At 38.3% G+C, this 19,648-nt stretch overlaps 1 protein-coding gene across 6 annotated transcripts in view; it reads left to right on the forward strand.

Annotated features, from left to right (window-relative positions):
- SLC17A1 (solute carrier family 17 member 1) overlaps window positions 1–19,648 on the forward strand; it is a 76,173-nt gene that overhangs the window by 53,964 nt on the left and 2,561 nt on the right. For 5 of the 6 annotated variants that reach the window (XM_032649154.1, XM_032649155.1, XM_032649153.1 and 2 more), the window contains one exon: window positions 2,886–3,022. In XM_032649154.1, coding sequence (XP_032505045.1) covers window positions 2,886–3,020 — 135 coding nt within the window. In that variant the 3' untranslated portion in view covers window positions 3,021–3,022. Of the gene's footprint in view, window positions 1–2,885; window positions 3,023–19,648 lie in introns of those variants that run through there. The other variant, XM_032649158.1, reaches the window with a different exon arrangement.

Genomic DNA, 19,648 nt, shown 5'->3' on the forward strand with positions numbered 1-19,648 from the left:
CTAATTTTTTAATACATAAAGATGAGTATTAAATTTGGGGGTTATGTATATTAAAATTCCAAGACATAGAGTGTGGAACTTTCAAACCAGGAGAGAGGGAAAAACATGGAATAAAAAAATTATTTTAAAAGGAAGAAAAAGCCCCTCAATGTGAAAGAAGGTAAGAAATGGTGTGGGGGTTGGGGGTAGGACTATAGGTAGAAGACAGGACAAATTGAAAGCACAAAGACAGATGGTAGAAATGAATCCAAATATACCAAAGATCGCAATAAATATAGATGGACTAAACTCTGCAATTAAAGGACACATTTTGTACAACTAAAAACAAAAGCCACTCATATGCTATTTATATATAAAATACATACCTAAAATAAAGACATAGAAACATTGAAAGTTGTAAGGACAGCATAAAAAATGAAGTAAACATTAACCAACAAAAGATGATATTATTATATTATCAGGAAAAAAGTTTTTCTTTAAGCAAAAATACTAGAAACAATGAGAATCAGCTACTTAGTAGTTTACAGTGTATATTTCCCCAGCAAAACAATCTTGTTCAAGTCTTAGCTCACCTACTTATAAGATATGTGACCTGGAAACATTTCTTAATCGAAGTCTCAGTGTCTCCAGCTGTAAATGGCTAAGATGACATAGAAACCTCGTGGGGTTAAGGTAATTACCAAATCAGATCATGTATGCAAGTATCAGATGTTTATGTGTTCAATGCATAACAGCTATAAGTATTTTTAGTCTCATATACTTTTAAATCAGGAAAAATAAAAGTGTGTTTGCTATACTATTGTTTAGCATTCTGAAAATGTTAGCAAACAAAATTGTCAAGAAAGCTTAATTACGGATATATTCTATGTAAGTGTAGAGGAAAAATATAACATTATGTACAGAGAATTCAGTTGTCTTCCTGGGGAAAAAAAATTAAAGTTAGGTAGCATACTGTGGAAAAATCTAAAGCACAGTATCAACCAATATTGCAAAATACCTATGGGTATTTTGAAAATTGTACAAAGTCCACAAGAAGTCCAAATTGTACAAAGTCCAAAAAGTTGCTGCATACCTATTGAGCAACATCAGTGAAAATATTAGACGGGAGAGGCACATCAAGTTTCTAGGTTGGAAATGTATAATATTGCTTATATGTGGAATCTAGAAAAATGGCAGAGATTAACTTATTTGCAAAGGAGAAATAGATCTACAGATGTAGAAGACAAACTTATGGTTACCAAGGGGGCAGGGGGGGTAGGATGAATTGGGCTATTGGGATTAACATATATACATGTATACATATATATATGTATATATACATATACATATTGGGATTAACATATGTATATGTATACATATACATATATATATGAGGACCTACTGTATAGCACAGGGAACTCTACTCAGTGCTCTGTGGTGACCTAAATGGCAAGGAAATCTAAAAAATAGTGGATATATGATTCACTTCGCTGTACAGCAGAAACTAACACAACATTGTAAAGCAACTATACTCCAATAAAAATTAATTTTAAAAAAGTTTCTAGGTTGGACTTCAATTCCAAATCAAAATAGATTCTATTAACTTAAAATTACCACAAGCTTTATTATTTATCATTAAATTTCTAAGCACATCTTGGTTTTTTCCTCCACTTTCTGTTTGCCTACTACCTGTCAAATTTGTCGAATTTGGCATGTTTGATTATAGAAATCACTATGATTAAATATATTTAATGTCTAGTTTGTCAGGAAACATTGTTTTATTTTTTTCAGTGTCTACTCTTAATTATATTTTAAATGAAATTGATGATGATTTAATAATGGTCAAGTTCTGAAAAGAATACATTCTATATAATAAAGTTTCATTTCAAACCAGAAGGAATGGATTGATTTTTTTAAAAACATAGTGGCAAGCCCACCTGAAAAATACAATTACACTCTGTTCTCATATTTACCCCCAAGTTAATTCTAGGTGATTAAAAAATGTAAATGAAGAAAGGAAACAATAAAGATACTAAAGTAAAACAGGGGTTAATAATTATTTAAGCTTTAGGCAGGACATCCTTGAAAAGCATGGCACCAGAGACCAAAACCCAATCACAATGCGTTTTACATTTAACTGTATAAAATTTAACCTCAGCTGATGAAAAAGTAAAGGGCAAAGTGGTAAAGAAAATCTGAAACATAACTGAAATTCAATGTCATCTTTGAATATGGATTCCAAAAATAAATTACCTGTGCACAGACTCCACCAACATATTAAAATACATATGACACCATGATTAAGTAGGCCATTTTCTGTGAAAGTAAAAGTGACTCTATCTATTAATAAAATCTGTTAATGAAACTGATCATATTAATAGGCTGAAAGAGAAAATGTGTCAACAATTTTTATAAATAAAGAAAGCATATTTGACAAATCTTATTCAAAAGCATTGCTGTATATGTAATTAACCACCAATATATTCAACTTTATATCAACAAAAAGTGAAAAACAACTTTAAAGAAATAAGGGATGCTTTTGTAAATTTTATAAATCTAAACTCTGGATTACTAATCAGTCAGTAACAGTTATGATATAGTCAAATATTTCCTGATATGCAAACATGTTTATGAGATATTTCTAAATGAAAAATCATATGCATTCTTGGCTTTAGTACTATATACATACAATGTCCTTTTCATACATGAAAAATTATATATAATAGATCTAAATCAAAACATGGAAAGATAATGATTATCTTTGTAGAGTGAAATGGCTTTTTTTGTTCCTTATTATAGTGTTTTGCTGTGTTTTAGTGACCTGCATTGAGCCTATATTAATTTTAATATTACATTTTAAATGTTACAAAACACAATTTATAATTTTTTTCACTTTAATTCCTCAGGATCAAGACTCTCCCTGGCTTAAAATCTTCTTCATGATGGTAGCCAATAATGTGATAAGCCTAATCTTCTACCTTATATTTGCTAAAGCAGAAATTCAAGACTGGGCTAAAGAAACACAAAACACTTATCTCTGAAGGTAAGAAGTGATCCGATTAAGGGCAGATTTTGAAGCTGGGGATGCAGGAAAGAGAGGAGCTAAAGATGGCCCCTGAGCAAACTGTGGTATTGCTGACTGAGATGGGAAAAAATATGGGGTGCAGGTTTGGGGGAGAAGAGGGAGCCATGTAAAGTCTGAAACTATTTGACATCCTGATGAGATGGCATGCAGCCCAGCGGATATACCAGTCTAGAATTCTTGAAAGATACTGGGGCTAGAGATATAAATTTGTGAGTCTGGGCCTCTCTAACATCTAAAGGTGAGGAAGAGAGGGGGATGCTTGCAAGGGAAACTGGGAAGGGCCTTTGGTGAAGTAGGAAAGACAGTTGAAGAATGTGGTGTCTAAGAAGAAAAGTGAAAAAGGTGGGAATGAGTACCCGTGGTAAATGCTATCAAGGGGTCAAATTATATAAGGTCTGTGAATTTATTAATGGGTCTGGCAAGAGTTACTTTAAAGGTGATCCTGACTAGAGTGGTTTTCAAATGAATGATGGAGACAAAGCGTCCATTAAAGTTCAAAGGAGAATCTGATATTGTGCCTTTCTTCTCTAAACTCTGTCAGTGGTAAATAAATAAATAGGAAAAATGTATTTTTGTAGAATTAGTTCAGCTAGTACACAAATAAGAATTGATAGATGTAGAAAATCCCTATTTTGCAAACCCCAGTGAATTAAGGGATCTAGGGTTGAGCATCAGTGGCTGATATCACAAAGAGAGACATAGAGACATTGTGTACATGTCTCTATGTCTGGCGGAAAAACGCACCACCATCAAGGTCTTGCTAAAAAGATCAAACTGAATGTGATCAAGCCTCAGGATACAGCTACTGTTTTCTAATAAATACAGAAAACAGAGAATATGTTGAACTAAATCCTAAGGGTATCATCAGCAAATCTAAACTGTCTTATAATTGTCTTTAACAAATGAATTTTAAGGAAAAAGAAGAGTGGTGGAGGGGGAGTCTCTGATTCAAAGAGACTTAAAAGACATACAAAATGGGGCTTCCCTGGTGGCGCAGTGGTTGAGAGTCCACCTGCCGATGCAGGGGACACGGGTTTGTGCCCCAGTCCAGGAAGATCCCACATGCCGCAGAGTGGCTGGGCCCGTGAGCCATGGCCACTGAGCCTGCGCATCCAGAGCCTGTGCTCCGCAATGGGAGAGGCCACAGCAGTGAGAGGCCCGTGTACCGCAAAAAAAAAAAAAAAAAAAAAAAAAAGACAAAAAAAATGTTAAAAAGCTGACAAAACTAAAGTCTACAGTGATACATATGTGGGTAATAAATCTACAAAGACATGCACAGAAGACATTACACTAAATGTCAGGATAGTCATTACCTGTAGGGGGAGGGAGAGGTTGTGATTAGGAGAGACCACATGGAAAACTGCTGGGATCCTGGTGATAGTCTGTTTTTCATATCCAAAGTTATGATTAAAAGAGTGTTCATTGGGTGGAGACTTTAGGGTTCTCTATATAGAGTACCATGTCATCTTCAAACGATGACAGTTTTACCTCTTCCCTTCTGATTTGGATACATTTTATTTCTTTTTCTTGTCTGATTACTATGGCTAAGGAAGTGGAGACAGCAAGAATAGACAGCCCTATAAAGGAGAGCTTAGAAACGTCATGGTACAGTGGGGAGTTTTTTATATGTTTGTTGTTTTAGAATTAGATGTATAGTATATAAACTGATGGTATAATCTAATAGTGAGGTTTCACAATATTGGAGAGAAAATGCACATGCAGAATTAAACTACTTGATTTACCAAGACTCGTTCATACTATGAGACTCAGGTTGAAGCAGCAGCTGAGGCCCTGTCCATAGGGAACTTAGAGAGCATGGCACAGAGGATGGAGGTGTGCCTCAGTGGGCACTTGCAGTATAGCTCTCCTTGAAGACTGTGAGCTTCTGCAAGGTACAGCCTAATGGCTTCACCCACTGAAAATCATCCCAGGTCTTCACCCAGGTCCCCTCTTCCTCTCCCTAAAAAGCCATCATGATAGAGAGAGAGTCAGGCTGGTGAAGGGGCTCTGACCACCATGCACATGTGTACATCCACAGAAAAAAAAAGGGGAGCAATGCACCAGGCTGTAGAAGTCTGGAGAGTTCTGCCTTTCTTGGTCAGGAAGTGCTGCTGCTACTGATAACAGCAATTTTATAGGCTAAGAAAGTATTTGTGCTCAAGTAAACTTTTATTACACAATTATGTACATATTAAAAAATGGTGTGTATGATTCCTCGTTTAAAAAACAAAAAAAAAAGTCCAGAGGGGATGAAATCCAAGCACAGTGCAGAGGCTGGCCTTGGATACAAACCCAGAGTTTACTTAGCTGAGAGAAAGTAGGGTTTATGGACACAGACTTGGTAGGTCAACACATAGGTTGGCATTTTGTCTGTGCAATAAACAGTGAGGTTTTCACTTAAACTGTCCTCATTTCTTTTTTCTTTTTTTTCTGTCCAGTGGCAGTGATTTCTCCTACTCTGTTTTCCAGCTCACTGATCTGTTCCTCTGTATCATTTAGTCTACTATTGATTCCTTCTATTATATTCTTCATTTCAGTTATTGTATTCTTCATCTCTGTTTGGTTGTTCTTTTATATTTTCTAACTCTTTGTTGAAAACTTCTAATTTCTCATTCTGTGCATCCATTCTTCTCCCGAGTTCTTTCATCACCTTTATGATCATTACTCTGAACTCTTTCTCAGGTAGATTGCCTATCTCCACTTCACTTAGTTCTTCTTCTGGGGTTTTATCTTGTTCCTTCATCTGGGACACGTTCTTCTGCCACCTCATTTTGTCTCAGTTGCTATTACTATTTTTATGTATGTAGTTGGTTAGTTATATTTCTCGACCTTGGAGAAGTAGCCTTCTGTAGGAGAAGTCCTATGCATTCTTGCAGGATACTCCTCTCTTGTCACCCAAGGTATAAGCTTTAGGGATTCCCCCTAAAAGGGCTGTGTGTTGTGGTCCTTCTGTTGTGGCAGTCTGCCTATGTGGGTGGTCTGGTAGGCTTGGTTGGCCCCTGGCCCGGTTGGTTGCCAGGCCTTGCCTTGTGTGGCTGCTGTTGCCTAGTAGGGCCTGGTCACAGGTGGCTGACTGCAGAGCCCCTCCCAGGGCCCCAGGGTTAGTGCTGGCTTGCTGGTGGGTAGAGTAATGCTCCAGAAGGCTCCAGTGCTGTTCCCCCCCACCCCCCGCCCCGCCATTGGTGGGTGAAGCCAGGTCCTAGTGTTAGTGATGGACTACTGGCAGGCAGAGCCAGGTCCTGGAGTCTGGCTGCAGGGCCCAGGGATCCCAGAGCTGCTTTCAGATTGCTGGGTGAAGGGGTGGGGTTCCTGACACAGTTGCATATGAGGTCCTTCATGTCCCTGTGTTGTTCTGCTAGTGGGCAGGGCTGGGGCCCAGCTGGTCCCAGGATAAGGTGTGGCCTGCTACGAGTGTGCTGTGTGGCGCTGAGGCTGTGGAACTGTGGTTTTCCTGTGTCTGGTGTCTGCCTCCTGGTGGGTGAGGCTGGTCTGGAAGCTAGCACAGGCTTCCTGGAGGGCAGGGTCAGTGCCTGCCCACTGGTGGGAGGAGCTGGGTTTTGGTCTTCTGGTGGGCAGGGCTGTGTGTAGATGCCATGTCTAGAGGCAGCTGTGGGCTCAGGAAGTTTTTAGGCAGCCTGTCTGCTGATGGATGGGGTTATGTCCCCACCCAGTTAGTTGTTTGGTCTGAGGCATCCCAGCATTCCAGACTGTTGGGTGGGGCCAGGTCTTGGTGCTAACAAGCCAGAGAGAGGATCCCACACAGTGGCACCCACCAGCATCCGTGGCTCCCAAATATGTATGCCACCAGTGTCTGTGTCCCCAGGGTGAGCCGCAGCTGCCCCTCACCTCTCCAGGAGACTCTCCAAGACCAGCAGGTAAGTGTGGCCCGGGCTTGTATCAAATTACTGCTTGTGCCCTGGGTCCTGGTGCATGTGAGGTTTTGTGTGCACCCCTTAAGAGTGAAGCCATGAAACCTCTATTTCCCGCAGTCCATTGGGACTCCTGAAATTAAGACCCACAGGCCTTCAAAACCAAATGCTTTGGGGGCTTGTCTTCCTGGTGTAGGACCCCCACGCTGGGGAGCCTGATGTGGGGCTCAGAACTCTCCTATGGGGAAACTTCTGTACTATAATTATTCTCCAGTTTGGTTGCCCACCTGAGCATATAGGACTTGATTATATTGTGAGTCCTCCCCTCCTACCCATCTCACTGTGGTTCTTCTTTCTGCCTTTAGTTGTAGATCTTTTTCTGATAGGTTTCAGTCATTTTCATAGATGATTATTCTGCAAGTAGTGATTCTGATGTGTTTGTGAGAGGAGGTGAGCTCAGGGTCTTTCTACTCCCACATCTTGACCAATTGCCAAGGTTTTTACTTAAGAGACAGGAGTTGAGAGAAATGGAAAGAAAAGGAATCCACACTGGAAAAGGGTAAAATTACCATTATGAGTTGATGATATGATTGTTTACCTAGAAAATATAACTGGGTTGGCTGCAAAGCTACAGAAACAATAAGAGCACACAGTAAGTTTCCTGACTAACCTATTAATACAGAAAAGTTTTTTCATGTTAAACAATAACTAGTTAGCAAATTTATTGAAAGAAATGATCCAAATGATGGTTGGAGGGAAATCTGATATGATCAAAACTTTATTTGATCAAAACTTTATTTGATCAGTTTGCCAGCACCAAGAAATTTCCAAAATGGTGCACTCACAAAACTTCACCAGGATGCATTTATGCTCAAGATTGCTGATTAGAAATGACAAAAATCTGGATCTGGAATTAAACATGTCTATCAATGGCATCTTCATTAATAAATTTTGTAAGTGAATGGAATATAACCAGCAGCTGAAAAATATGGGATCTCATACAAATATTTTAATATGGATATTACTGAGGCCATTGTTATGAATAAGCACATAACAACACTAGGAAATATTCCATAGGTGTTAGCAAAAGTTCATCTTCTATTTCCAAGGTACAGAGTTGGGCACAGCTATGGAAGAAATCACACTACTTTATTCAGACCCTAGAAATCTTACTTGTTTCTATATATTTGACCTATTTAAATACTAAAAGTTTTTAGTTTAGATTTTAGTTTAGCTTTATACTAAAGTTTTCCATGATTGTTATTTCTATTCATTTCTGTTTATGTCCAAGCAGTCATTATTGAATATTCTGATGTTATATTACAATTTCAAAAAGATTTTGACAAGTATATCTTAATTGAAAATTTAATTTTGATTTTGTAAAGTTATCAGCCTTTTCCATTTTTTGATTTTTACTCACTTGACTTTCTGATATTGAATCCTCAAATTTTATGCGTGTGTGTGCTCGTTTTAGATTCCCAGGAATACTTTTTCATAGCCTTTAAATTCCGCCTTTCTGAGTCATTTCATTTTGTATGTGTTCCTTACAAAGGGTATATATTTGGGTTCAATAATTTCACCCATTCCGAGAGTTGTCTCCTATGTTAGCTGAGTTTAACCCAACCGCATTCATTATGTTTACAAATATACTTCATTTTCGGTCATTTTATTTTATGTTCCCTTAAAAAAAAAGTCCTCCTCCTCCTGCCCCCTTGCCTGCCTCTAGTAATTTGGAAGGTTTATGGAATATTGTAAGTTTGGGCTGTGCTTACTCTCTAATGAAATCTTTGAAAATGTGTTCATTTTCCATTACCATGCTACATTCTTTTCCTGCCAAAATATTTAACATATTCGACTTTTCTAATTACTTTTCTCTGGCTAGGACCAATTCTCCCTGAGCTTGTAATTCCCCAAGCATGGCGTGGGTAGAATTTCCTCAGTTCTCCTGTTTACCTGCTCGCTGTTTCCATCTTCCCATCAGTCTGCAGCTGGAGGTCTGGGAGTTTGAATCCACTTTTCAGACCCTAGGCAAGAGGACAGCTCAGGGAACACCAGCCTGGGTAATGGGGTAGTTCCGGAGACGTTTTCCTTAGCTTTGCTTTTTGTTTTGATGTGCTGATGGTTGTTTCTTCAGTCATCTGCGTCTTCAGGGCTGTCAGCCATAATCAGCGGTATTTTTCCCTGTCCGTCTAACTGACACACTGTTGCAAAGGTGACCAATCCCAGCTTCCCATCTTTATTTAAGAAATTGGGGGAAACAAGAAAGGGCTGAGTCACAGCCACGTGTTTCTCCTCCAGCCCAGAAGCCATTGCCAAAGGGCCTGGGACGCCAGAATTGCAAGGGTCCACCTGGTTCCCAGATGCCCTGGCCCTGGGGCATTACCCTCTCTTACTTCCAGAGGAATGTACCAAAGTTTTGAGTCTGGTAGCATCGTGAGTTGATTTCCAATGTTGCTTTTTCATTTGATCCCCATTATTTTGAATTTAGCAAATAGTCTTTGTTGGTTTTGGCATGGTGTAGTGCTCTAGTCTTTGTAATTTTCTGATTTTGCTTCTTTGAATTTATTTCAGTGGGTTCCAGACATAGTAGTTGTGTAAAGGGGCATACATTCTGCCTGTGAAAGTTTGTTTAGAGCAAGGCTCCTCAACTGTTTTGTGATGGACCTCAATTCACAATATAATGCCCAGAACTCCAAAGGAGAAAGATTATAGTGAAATAGTTATCAAGATATTTTAAAAACATGTTTATGATCATATATATGCTCCTTTATTAATTCATTAAATAATGAGAACTAATTACAGGTCTAATAGAACCATTGTAATTTCAAAACAGTGTTGAGTAAAACAGCATATTTTGCGATATTGGTAATAACTGTAATGACACAAGAAGATATATGTGAGTTCTTATGCCATCAGTCATCGGTACTGCTAATATTACTGTGGTTTGTTGCCTACATTCATAATAGATAGAAATGTTAAATTTCAGCCAGAGGTTGGGGATATAAAGATGTAATTTTTTTCTATAAAGTTCGCAGATCCCAGATTAAGAACCCCTGCTTTCTAATATTCAACCAGATAAAAAAAAAACTTTTAAAGCATTTTCATAAGTGCTGAGAAGAGAGCTATGTCGTCAGGACTTATTCCTAAAGGAGATTTATGTTTTGTTGTGTGTGGGGAGGGGGGTATAGGGAGAGAAGATGAATGATATCTATAGTTTAAAAGTTAAGAAAATTCCAGGTACTAATAGCCCATAAAGAACACGAAAGAGGGTAACGTGATAGAGAGAGTCCAGGAGAGCTGCTTTAGTTGCAGATACAGGACGTGACATTTGTGTTGAGACTTCAGGGATGAGAAGGAGAGCCTCATGACAATCAGGGGAAAGAGTGCTCCAAGCATCAAAAATAACCAAGGGAAGGACCTAGAGATGGGAATGAGCTCAGTCTACCTAAGAGGGAGAGCAGAGGGCAGTGTGGTTGGAATCTAGTGAGTGACGGAAAGTGAGATTGGGAACTAGTCAAGGGCCAGATCCTGTAGAGCTTGAAGATCATGGTAAGAGCTTGGTCTGAATTTAATTCTATTTATAATTGGATCAATTAAATGCTTTTGAGGAGGGAGGTGACTTGCCTAATTAATGCTGTATAGAGATCCTCTGGCTACCTTCTAGAAAAGGGTCTCTAGGAAAACAAGAGTGGAGGCAGGGAGACCAGACTGAGGCTGTTTCAGAAGTTCATGTCAAAGATGTTTGTGGAGTGGGCTAAGATGGAGGCAGAAGGAATGGTGAGAAGCAGTTAGATGTAGACTCTGCAGGTGGAGCTGGGCAGACATGGCAGGGAGATTATGGATTGTGCAGGAGAGAGAAGAAACAAGGATGGGACCCAGATTTTGGTTTTAACAACTAAGTGAATAAGGAAGTACATTACACAGAGCTCTCAGCATTTCATTCATGGTGTGTTGTCATACTTGCCTTTGCCACCTAACTGTTTTCCGTAGCGGCAGTACCATTTTACCTTTCCACAAGCAATGTGTGAGGGTTCCAATTCTCTGCATCCTTGCATTTGTTATTTCCTGTTTTGTTGTTTTATTATAGCCATCTATTGCATTTGAAGTGGTTTTGATTTGTGTTTCTCTAATGATTTCTTTTAACATCTTTATTGGAGTATAATTGCTTTACAATGTTGTGTTAGTTTCTGCTGTATCACAAAGTGAATCAGCTATATACATATATCCCAATATCCCCTCTGTCTTGTGTCTCCCTCCCACCCTCCCTATCCCACCCCTCTAGGTGGTCACAAAGCACCAAGCTGATCTCCCTGTGCTATGTGGCTGCTTCCCACTAGCTATCTATTTTACATTTGGGAGTGTATATATGTAAATGCCACTCTCTCACTTCATCCCAGCTTACCTTTCCCCCGCCTGATGTCCTCAAGTCCATTCTCTATGTCTGTGTCCTTATTCCTCTCCTGCCCCTAGGTTCTTCAAACCATTTTTACTTTTAGACTCCATATAAATGTGTTAGCATATGGTATTTGTTTTTCTCTTTCTGACTTACTTCACTCTGTATGACAGACTCTAGGTCCATCCACCTCACTACAAATAACTCAATTTCATTTCTTTTTATGGCTGAGTAATATTCCATTGTATATGTGTGCCACATCTTCTTTATCCATTCATCTGTCGATGGACACTTAGGTTGCTTCCGTACCCTGGCTATTGTAAATAGAGCTGCAATGAACATTGTGGTACATGACACTTTTTGAATTACGGTTTTCTCAGGGTTTATGCCCAGTAGTGGGATTGCTGGTTTATATGGTAGTTCTAGTTTTAGTTTTTTAAGAAACCTCCATACTGTTCTCCATAGTTGCTGTATCAATTTACTTTCCCACCAACAGTGCAAGAAGGTACCCTTTTCTCCACACCCTCTCCAGCATTTATTGTTTGTAGATTTTTTGATGGTGGCCATTCTGACTGGTGTGAGGTGACACCTTATTGTAGTTTTGATTTGCATTTCTCCCATGATTAGTGATGTTGAGCATCCTTTCATGTGTTTGATGGCAATCTGTACATCTTCTTTGGAGAAATGTCTATTTAAGTTTTCTGCCCATTTTTTGATTGGGTTGCTTGTTCTTTTGGTATTGAGCTGCATGAGCTGCTTGTAGATTTTGGAGATTAATCCTTTGTCTGTTGCTTCATTTGCACATATTTTCTCCCATTCTGAGAGTTGTCTTTCCATCTTGTTTATGGTTTCCTTTGCTGTGCAAAAGATTTTAAGTTTCATTAGATCCCATTTGTTTATTTTTGTTTGTATTTCCATTTCTCTAGGAGGTGGGTCTAGAGGATCTTGCTGTGTTCTACCTATGTTTTCTTCTAAGAGTTTGATAGTGTCTGGCCTCACATTTAGGTCTTTAATCCATTTTGAGTTTATTTTTGTGTATGGTGTTAGGGAGTGTTCTAATTTCATTCTTTTACATGTAGCTGTCCAGTTTTCCCAGCACCACTTATTGAAGAGGCTGTCTTTTCTCCGTTGTATATTCAGGCCTCCTTTATCAAAAATAAGGTGATCATAGGTGCATGGGTTTATCTCTGGGCTTTCTATCCTCTTCCATTGATCTATATTTCTGTTTTTGTGCCAGTATCATACTGTCTTGATTACTGTAGCTTTGTAGTATAGTCTGAAGCCTGGGAGTCTGATTCCTCGAGCTCCGTTTTTCTTTCTCAAGATTGCTTTGGCTCTTCAGGGTCTTTTGTGTTTCCATACAAATTGTGGAATTTTTGTTCTAGTTCTGTGAAAAATGCCATTGGTAGTTTGATAAGGATTGCATTGAATCTGTAGATTGCTTTGGGTAGTATAGTCATTTTCACAGTGTTGATTCTTCCAATCCAAGAATATGGTATATCTCTCCATCTGTTTGTATCATCTTTAATTTCTTTCATCAGTGTCTTATAGTTTTCTGCATACAGGTCTTTTGTTTCCCTAGGTAGGTTTATTCCTAGGTATTTTATTCTCTTTTTTTTGCAATGTAAATGGGAGTGTTTCCTTAACTTCTCTTTCTGATTTTTCATCATTAATGTATAGGAATGCAAGAGATTTCTGTGCATTAATTTTGTATCCTGCTACTTTACCAAATTCATTAATTAGTTCTAGTAGTTTTCTGGTGACATCATTAGGGTTCACTATGTATAGTATCAGTTCATCTGTAAACAGTGACAACTTTACTTCTTCTTTTCCGATTTGGATTCCTTTTATTTCTTTTTCTTCTCTGACTGCAGTTGCTAAAACTTCCAAAACTGTGTTGAATAATAGTGATGAGAGTGCACAACCTTGTCTTCTTCCTGATCTTAGTGGAAATGGTTTCAGTTTTTCACCATTGAGAATGATGTTGGCTGTGGGTTTGCAATATATGGGCTTTATTATGTTGAGGTAAGTTCCCTCCAAGCCTAGTTTCTGGAGGGGTTTTTTTTTTTTTTATCATAAATGGGTGTTGGATTTTGTTGCAAGCTTTTTCTGCATCTTGAGATGATCACATGGTTTTTCTCCTTCACTTTGTTAATATGATTTATCACATTGATTGATTTTCATATATTGAAGAATCCTTGCATTCCTGGGATAAATCCCATTTGATCCTGGTCTATCCTTTTAATGTGCTGTTGGATTCTGTTTGCTAGTATTTCGTTGAGGATTTTTGCATCTATGTTCATCAGTGATATTGGCCTGTAGTTTTCTTTCTTTGTGATATCTTTGTCTGGTTTTGGTATCAGGGTTATGGTGGCCTCGTAGAATGAGTTTGGGAGTGTTCCTCCCTCTGCGATATTTTGGAAGAGTTTGAGAAGGACAGTTGTTATCTCTTCTTTAAATGTTTGATAGAATTCAGCTGTGAAGCCATCTGGTCCTGGGCTTTTGTTTGTTCGAAGATTTTTAATCACAATCTCAATTTCAGTGCTTGTGATTCGTCTGTTTATATTTACTATTTCTTCCTGGTTCAGTCTCAGAAGGTTGTGCTTTTCTAAGAATTTGCCCATTTCTCCCAGGTTTCCAATTTATTGGCATATAGTTGCTTGTAGTAATCTCTCATGGTCCTTTGTATATCTGCAGTGTCAGTTGTTACTTCTCCATTTTCATTTCTAATTCTATTGATTTGAGTCTTCTCCCTTTTTTTCTTGATGAGTCTGGCTAATGGTTTATCAAGTTTTTTTTTTATCTTCTCAAAGAACCAGCTTTTAGTTTTATTGATCTTTGCTATTGTTTCCTTCAAGTCTTTTTCATTTATTTCTGATCTGATCTTTATGATTTCTTTCCTTCTGCTAACTTTGGAGTTTTTTTGTTCTTCTTTCTCTACTTGCTTTAGGTGTAAGGTTAGGTTGTTTATTTGAGATGTTTCTTGTTTCTTGAGGTAGGATTGTATTGCTGTAAACTTCCGTCTTAGAACTGCTTTTGCTGCATCCTGTAGGTTTTGGGTCATTGTGCTTTCATTGTCATTTGTTTCTAGGTACTTTTTGATTTCCTCTTTGATTTCTTAAGTGATCTCTTGGTTATTTAGTAGTGTATTGCTTAGCATCCATGTGTTTGTATTTTTAACAGATTTTTTTCCTGTAATTGATATCTAGTCTCATAGCATTGTGATTGGAAAAGACTTGATATGATTTCAATTTTCTTAAATTTACCAAGGCTTGATTTGTGACCTAAGATATGATCCATCCTGGAGAATGTTCCATGAGCACTTGAGAAGAAAGTGTATTCTGTTGTTTTTGGATGGAAAGTTCTATGAATATCAATTAAATCCATCTTGTTTAATGTGTCATTTAAAGCTTGTGTTTCTTTATTTTTTTTCATTTTGGATGCTCTGTCCATCGGTGAAAGTGGGGTGTTAAAGTCCCATGCTATGATTGTGTTACCGTTGATTTCCCTTTTTATGGCTGTTAGCATTTGCCTTATGTATTGAGGTGCCCCTATGTTGGGTGCATAAATATTTACCATTGTTATATCGTCTTCTTGGATTGATCCTTTGATCATTATGTAGTGTCTTTGTCTCTTGTAATAGTCTTTATTTTGAAGTCTATTTTGTCTGATATGAGAATTGCTGCTCCAGCTTTCTTCTGATTTCCATTTGCATGGAATATCTTTTTCCATCCCCTCACTTTCAGTCTGTATGTGTCCCTAGGTCTGAACTGGTTCTCTTGTAGACAGCACATATACGGGGCTCGTTTTTGTATCCATTCAGCCAGTCTATGTCTTTTGGTTGGAGCATTTTATCCATTTACATTTAAGGTAATTATTGATACATACGTTCCTATGACCATTTTCTTAATTGTGTTGGGTTTGTTATTGTAGGTCTTTTCCTTCCCTTTTGTTTCCTGCCTAGAGAAGTTCCTTTAGCGTTTGTTGTAAAGCTGGTTTGGTGGTGCTGAATTCTCTTAGCTTTTGCTTGTCTGTAAAGGTTTTATTTTCTCCACCAAATCTGAATGCGATCCTTGCTGGGTAGAGTAATCTTGCTTGTAGATTTTCCCCTTTCATCGCTTTAAATATGTCCTGCCACTCCCTTCTGGCTTGTAGAGTTTCTGCTGAAAGATCAGCTGTTAACCTTATGGGGATTCCCTCATATGTTTGTTGTTTTTCCCTTGCTGCTTTTAATATGTTTTTCTTTGTATTTTATTTTTCATAGTTTGATTAATATGTGTCTTGGCGTGTTTCTCCTTGGATTCATCCTGTATGGGACTCTCTGTGTTTCCTGGACTTGATTAACTATTTCCTTTCCCATATTAGGGAAGTTTTCAACTATAATCTCTTCAAATATTTTCTCAGTCCCTTTCTTTTTCTCTTCTTCTTCTGGGACCCCTATAATTCGAATGTTGGTGTGTTTAATGTTGTCCCAGAGGTCTCTGAGACTGCCCTCAGTTCTTTTCTATCTTTTTTCTTTATTCCGCTCTGTGGTAGTTATTTCCACTCTTTTATCTTCCAGGTCACTTATCTGTTCTGCCTCAGTTATTCTGCTATTGATTCCTACTAGAGAATTTTTAATTTCATTTATTGTGTTGTTCACCATTGTTTGTTTGCTCTTTAGTTCTTCTAGGTCCTTGTTAAAAGTTTCTTGTATTTTCTCTGTTCTATTTCCAAGATTTTGGATCATCTTTACCATCATTACTCTGAATTCATTTTTAGGTAGACTGCCTATTTCCTCTTCATTTGTTTGGTCTGGTGGGTTTTTACTTTGCTCCTTCATCTGCTGTGCATTTCTCTGTCTTCTCATTTTGTTTAACTTACTATCTTTGGGATCTCCTTTTCACAGGCTGCAGGTTCGTACTTTCCATTGTTTTTGGTGTCTGCCCCCAGTGGGTGAGGTTGGTTCAGTGGGTTTTGTAGGTTTTCTGGTGGAGTGGACTGGTGCCTGTGTTCTGGTGGATGAGGCTGCATCTTGTCTTTCTGGTGGGCAGGACCACATCTGGTTGTGTGTTTTGGGGTGTCTGTGAACTTATGATTTTAGGCAGCGTCTCTGCTAATGGGTTGGGTTTTGTTCCTGTCTTGCTAATTGTTTGGCATAGGGTGTCCAGCACTGGAGGTTGCTGGTCGTTGAGTGGAGCTGGGTCTTAGCATTGAGATGGAGATCTCTGGGAGAGCTCCCACTGATTGATATTACATGGGGCCAGGAGGTCTCTGGTGGTCCAGTGTTCTGAACTCTGCTCTCCCACTTCAATGTTCAGGCCTGATACCCAGCCAGAGCACCAAGACCCTGTCAGCCACACAGCATACCTCCTCACTGAGCCCAGGAATAGTTGATCTCTGCTAAGTGACCTGATGCGAGTTGTCCTGATGCCTCTCTTACCCAAACTCAGAGGCAGAGCACCACTTGGATGAGCATGGGAAGGAAAGTCACGCAGACCAAGCCCTGACCTTTGCTGCAGTCTTCACAGCAAGGCCTGGCACCTGGGCACGGCACTGCTGGTTCAGAAGCGGCTCATTTTAATACACTCTGGCCTAAAGTTACAGCTGGTTTCTAGAAAGGGGACAAAAAACACCACTTCCCTAATGATTAATGATGGTGAGCATCTTTTCATTACATATAGGTCATATTTATATCTTCTTCAAAAAAATGTTTATTCAAGTTTTGCCCATTTTTTAATTGGGTTGTTTGTCTTTTTGTTGTTGAGTTTATATATTCTATATATAAGACCCTTATCAGATATGTGACTTGCACATAGTTTCTCCCATTCGGAGGTTGTCTTTTCACTTTCTTGATAGTGCTCTTTGCCACACAAAAGTTTTTAATATTTATGAAGTCTACTTTATCAATTTTTTTTTGTTGCTTATGCTTTTGGTGTTATATCTAAGAAACCATTGCCAAGTCTGAGGTTGTGAAGGATTTACCCCTATATTCTCTTCAAAGAATTTTATTATTTTAGCTCTTACATTTAGATCTTTGATCTATTTTTATCTAGTTTAATTTTTGTAAATGGTGTGAACTAAAGGTCCAGATTCATTCTTTAGAATGTAGCTATCCAGTTATCCCAGGACAATTTGTTAAAAAGACTATCCTTTCCCCATTGAATGTCTTGGTATGTTTGTCAAAAGTCAGTTGACCTAGACACTTTGGTTTATTTCTGGACTCAATTTGATTCCACTGGTCTATATATGTATCCTTATGCTAGTACAACTCTGTCTTGATTACTGTTGCTTTGTAGAGAGCTTTGAAGTGTGGGTCCTCCAACTTGGTTCTTCTTTTTCAAGAATTTTTGGCTATTCTGGGTCCCTTGCAATTGTGTATTAATTTTGGAATCAGCTTGTCAATTCCCACAGAGAAATTTGCTGGATTACTGATAGAAATTGCATAAATCTATGGCTAATTTCAGGAGTTTTGCCATTTTAACAGAACTGAAGTCTTCCACTCCATGAACGTCGATTCTTTTCATTCATTTAAATCTTCTCTCACTTCTTTCAACAATGTTTTATACTTTTCAGAGTATAAGTCTTACATTTCTATTGTTAATTTTATTCCTAAATTTATTTTTTTATGCTACTTTAAATGAAATTAGTTTAATTTTTGGATTGTCCATTGCAAATATATAGAAATATGACTGATTTATGTATATCAATCTTGTATCCTGAAACCTTGCTGAACTCATATATTAGTTCAAATAGTTTTTTAGTGGTTCTTTACAATTTCTATATAGAAGTTTATGCCATCTGTGAATATAGTTTTATTTCTTCTCTTCCAGCCTACATGCCTTTTATTTCTTTTTCTTGCCTAGATGCCCTGCCTAGAACCTCTACTAGAATGTTGAATAGAAATGGCAAGAGTGGACATCCTTGTCTTGCTCTTGATCTTATAGGGAAAACACACATTTAAAAATTTTCTCAAAGCCTTTCTCTAACTCCACTCTGCTGAGGCTTTTACTTTTATGTAATCCTAAATTGTTTTAGAACCATATGACTTTTTAAAAATCACATCCTGAGCAATATCTGTGAGGTACCCTAACACCCCATGTTGGAATTTCATGTCTGTTATATATGGCCACCTACAGCAAGTCTTCAATGTAACATCATCATACACCCTATTACAGAATTAGTCACCGTAAATTTGGCCGGATACAGGCCATCCTAGAAAAGAGGAAACAGATAAATCTTTATTTCTTCCCATGGACTATGTGCACTTAAAGCAGTGACATGTTGGTGAGAGATGTCAACTTTTTTCTCAGTCTTGGGTGAAATACCTGTGTTGCATAGTATTTTCCCTCCGGTGGATAAAACGCATCATGGTTGCTTACGTTAAAGGAATGTTTATACTCAGCTAACACGTAGAAACACATGTGGGGGTACTTACCAGTAGTTATTAGGCAACGTAAGTAACTGTTTCTACTGGGAAACCCAGAAAATGTCTGTTTGTATGAATGGCATGTTTTAGTGTGCCTTCCTCATCACTGCCCCAGATAGGCTCCTGTACTGATACCCAAATTAAGCACCTTGGCCACTTCCCCTTTTTGGGTTTTGGAGAACATTACATCAGATGAGTTGATCTGGACACCTGCTAACCAGGTGAAGCTGGGTTTCAGTCCAGTTTTCCAGATAGCACTGTCCCAATTGCCACAGGTTTTGGTAGCTTGTTCTATGAAAGGACTGGGAATGTTTCTGAGCAGAAACAGAGTGTGTGGTTGGTGGAGGATCACAAAAAGAAGTTTCATTTTCATTTTCTTAGTAACAAATATTTACAAAGAATGGGAATTTGGTCAAGTACAAAAAGTGTGCCTTGTGAATGCTGTGGATAAAATGTATTCCTATTAGGGAGAGCAGCAATATCAAACTACCTGAGTCCCAAACCCCAGGAGTGTGCAGTGTTTTTACTTTCAGGATACAGCATAGGTATAGAGCAAATGGTGGATGGTTTCATACCACGTGCTTGGACCTAGCAAGATACTGGAATTGTTCAGACCTCTCACTCAGAGACTTTTGAGAGTAAAAACGGGTAAGGAGGATAAAATTGCACCGTTTTTATGTCAAGAGATGAGAAGTGTAACAAATGCCTAGGATAAACTAATTGGGACAAAGAAAACAATTTGAAAAAATATACTAAGCCAGACTATTCCTTCGAACTGTTGTAAAGCTTTCTTATATCCACTGGGTATCAGGACTCAGTGACATTTATGTGTGCTTTTTTCTTTCTCTACAAAACTTAGTGTAAAATAGAGCACTAGGAGAGCCTGGGTCTGAACTTCTTATTGAGGGGGAGAG

The sequence above is a fragment of the Phocoena sinus genome, chromosome 11 (genome assembly GCF_008692025.1).
Source record: "Phocoena sinus isolate mPhoSin1 chromosome 11, mPhoSin1.pri, whole genome shotgun sequence".
Classification (NCBI taxonomy): Eukaryota; Metazoa; Chordata; class Mammalia; order Artiodactyla; family Phocoenidae; genus Phocoena; species Phocoena sinus.